This window comes from Quercus suber, unplaced genomic scaffold, assembly GCF_002906115.3.
Source record: "Quercus suber isolate HL8 unplaced genomic scaffold, Cork oak 2.0 scaffold_334, whole genome shotgun sequence".
NCBI classification, from domain to species: Eukaryota; Viridiplantae; Streptophyta; class Magnoliopsida; order Fagales; family Fagaceae; genus Quercus; species Quercus suber.
The window spans coordinates 304,560-306,999 of NW_027069787.1; the positions used below are offsets into that span (position 1 = coordinate 304,560).

At 34.9% G+C, this 2,440-nt stretch overlaps 1 protein-coding gene across 1 annotated transcript; it reads left to right on the forward strand.

Annotated features, from left to right (window-relative positions):
- LOC112023725 (actin-depolymerizing factor 2) lies at nt 1-1,961 on the forward strand. Its single transcript, XM_024056350.2, has 3 exons — nt 1-152; nt 1,147-1,412; nt 1,517-1,961. The coding sequence occupies exons 1-3, from the start codon at nt 150-152 to the stop codon at nt 1,665-1,667; spliced, it is 420 nt and encodes a 139-aa protein (XP_023912118.1). The 5' UTR covers nt 1-149; the 3' UTR covers nt 1,668-1,961.
- The last annotated feature ends 479 nt before the right edge of the window (nt 1,962-2,440 follow it).

Below are 2,440 nucleotides of genomic sequence, written 5' to 3' on the forward strand. Positions count from 1 at the left end.
AAGAAAGAAAGAAAGAAAGGGCTTCCATTCCACTTCCACATTTCCTATCCATCCATCCATCTTTTTCGTTCTTCTCTCTCTGGGAGCCCTAGATTTTCTCTTCTCTCAGTCTCTCTTTTCTCCTCCGATATTTTCTCTAAACAAAAACAATGGTGAGTACTTGATTTTTTTTTTTTTCATTTTTTGTGTTCGGATCTGTAAAACTATTTGTTGATTTGAGTGAAATCTCTATGGATTTTCAGTGGACTAGAAATTTAACTAGGGTTTTGTAACTTTTGTTTCGGTTACTGATCTACTTGATTCTGACTTGATCATTTTTTTGTTGTTGATTTTTTCGATGAACCGTTAGGTCTTCGCTACTCATTTGATCTGTTCAGTTGATTTTGCTTTTGAGTCCGTTTGATCTGTATGTATATTTGCGTTCTGTTTGTGTGTAGATGTGTACATACTAAATAATACTATGTATGTGTTTAAGCTTCGCTGAAATTAGTGCTATGTGTTTCATATTATTCTGTCGGTTGTGTATTCTGTGACTAGGTTTTTGTGTTTGTGTGGTTGGCTTCGATGTTTTGCTTAATGAAATGATTTGGGACGTGAAATTTTCTGAACTCTGTTTTTTAGTTTTTAACTGCCTTGAATTAAAACTTTGAGAACTTCTGATTTGTTCGCTTGATTGTGGTTTAGTTTTATGCCAAAATGAGTTGTGCTTGCGATCTAGTTTGCTTAGTTAAAAATGAAGATAAACTATGAATATAATCAAAGTTCATTGGGAAATAATTTGGAGTATTTTAATTTGCTTAGTTGTTATGACAAATGCCGTGAATGTTAAGAAGGAGAAGAAAGAAACTATGATCTTGTGTTGTTATTTATATAATTATATAGTTATTTGCTCATCATGGTATTTTCGATTGCAAGTTGTTGAAATTATTTTCAATGAAACTTGTATGCTCTTGAAGAAACCCTTGACATCTTCATTGGCAACACCAGGGGTGCCAATTGAGCTACAAGGCTCTTGGCAATATGTCGCAAGGTTCTATGTTAAAGATTTAGAGTTTTCAAAAAAAAGCCTCTCTGTGTTAAATATGGAAATGTTGATTTCAAATAGTTGGTATTTGATACTTGCAACTATTTTATCCAACATGGCAGGCAAACGCAGCATCTGGGATGGCTGTACATGATGATTGCAAGCTTAAGTTTTTAGAACTGAAGACAAAAAGAACTTACCGCTTCATTGTTTTCAAGATTGAGGAGAAGCAGAAGCAGGTTATTGTTGAAAAGCTTGGTGAGCCAACTGATAGTTATGAGGTTTTCTCTGCAAGCCTCCCTGCCAATGAGTGCCGTTATGCTGTGTATGACTTTGATTTTATGACAGAGGAGAATGTCCCAAGGAGCAGGATTGTTTTCATCGCCTGGTATTCTTTAGTGTTTCTGAGTTTACCATGTTCTTGTTCTGTTCTCCTGTATTATTGTTTGTTGTGCTTTGTGCTTTTACTGATCTATTATATTATGTACGAAGGTCCCCTGATGTTTCAAAGGTGAGAAGCAAGATGATTTATGCAAGCTCTAAGGATAGGTTTAAGAGAGAGTTGGATGGTATTCAGGTGGAGTTGCAAGCTACTGATCCTACTGAGATGGGCGTTGATGTTATTAGAAGCCGCACTAATTGAATTTGAAGTGTGAGCTATGCAATGGAGATGTTTCCAACTATCTGGTTCAATGTTTATAGGTCGTGGAACTTAGAACTTGCTTTAATCTATGCTAATGGCTTGGTGTTTATTTAAATTTTTTCTTTTTCTTTTTGAGTGAAAGGCAATTCGGCTTGGTGTTTTTTACATTTAAAACTTCCTGAATTGTTATCTGTGGCTTTATTGGGTATACTATTTAGTGTGAAATTATACACACTACTTATATGCTGGATTATGGGGGTACATATCAATTTCAGTTTGCTCATTTGAACCCTATTTTGTATTGTAGATCAGGCTATTCTTTTGCCTTCCCCAATACTGAGTTTGTCCTATGGTTACGTTTTGTTTTACTTGATTTTCTTTCCAATTTTTTTGGTGACATAGAAACAGTTTTTAAAGCGCCCGATAGGCCGAAGATGTATTCATCAATTGGCAATAAGAGTGGATCAGAATTAGCATTGGCAGTCGTTGTTATTCTTTTTGATCTTTTTAGGTTCTGGGTATTGATAATTTTATATTTCTAACTCATACTATTACCATTAAATCGATGGGCAATAGTGAGCAACATTGTGTTTAGTGTTTATCCATAGACTTGCTTATGCAATCTAAACCCCTGGCCAAGTGTAATGTTCTTTTTATTCCTTGGTCGGCCAAGGGACTTTTGCAAGATTGTATGTCATAGCATTATTGTGGCAGTGGTAACCGGGACCTTTAATAAAGATAACTTTTTCGTAATTTTAATTTTAATTATCTTT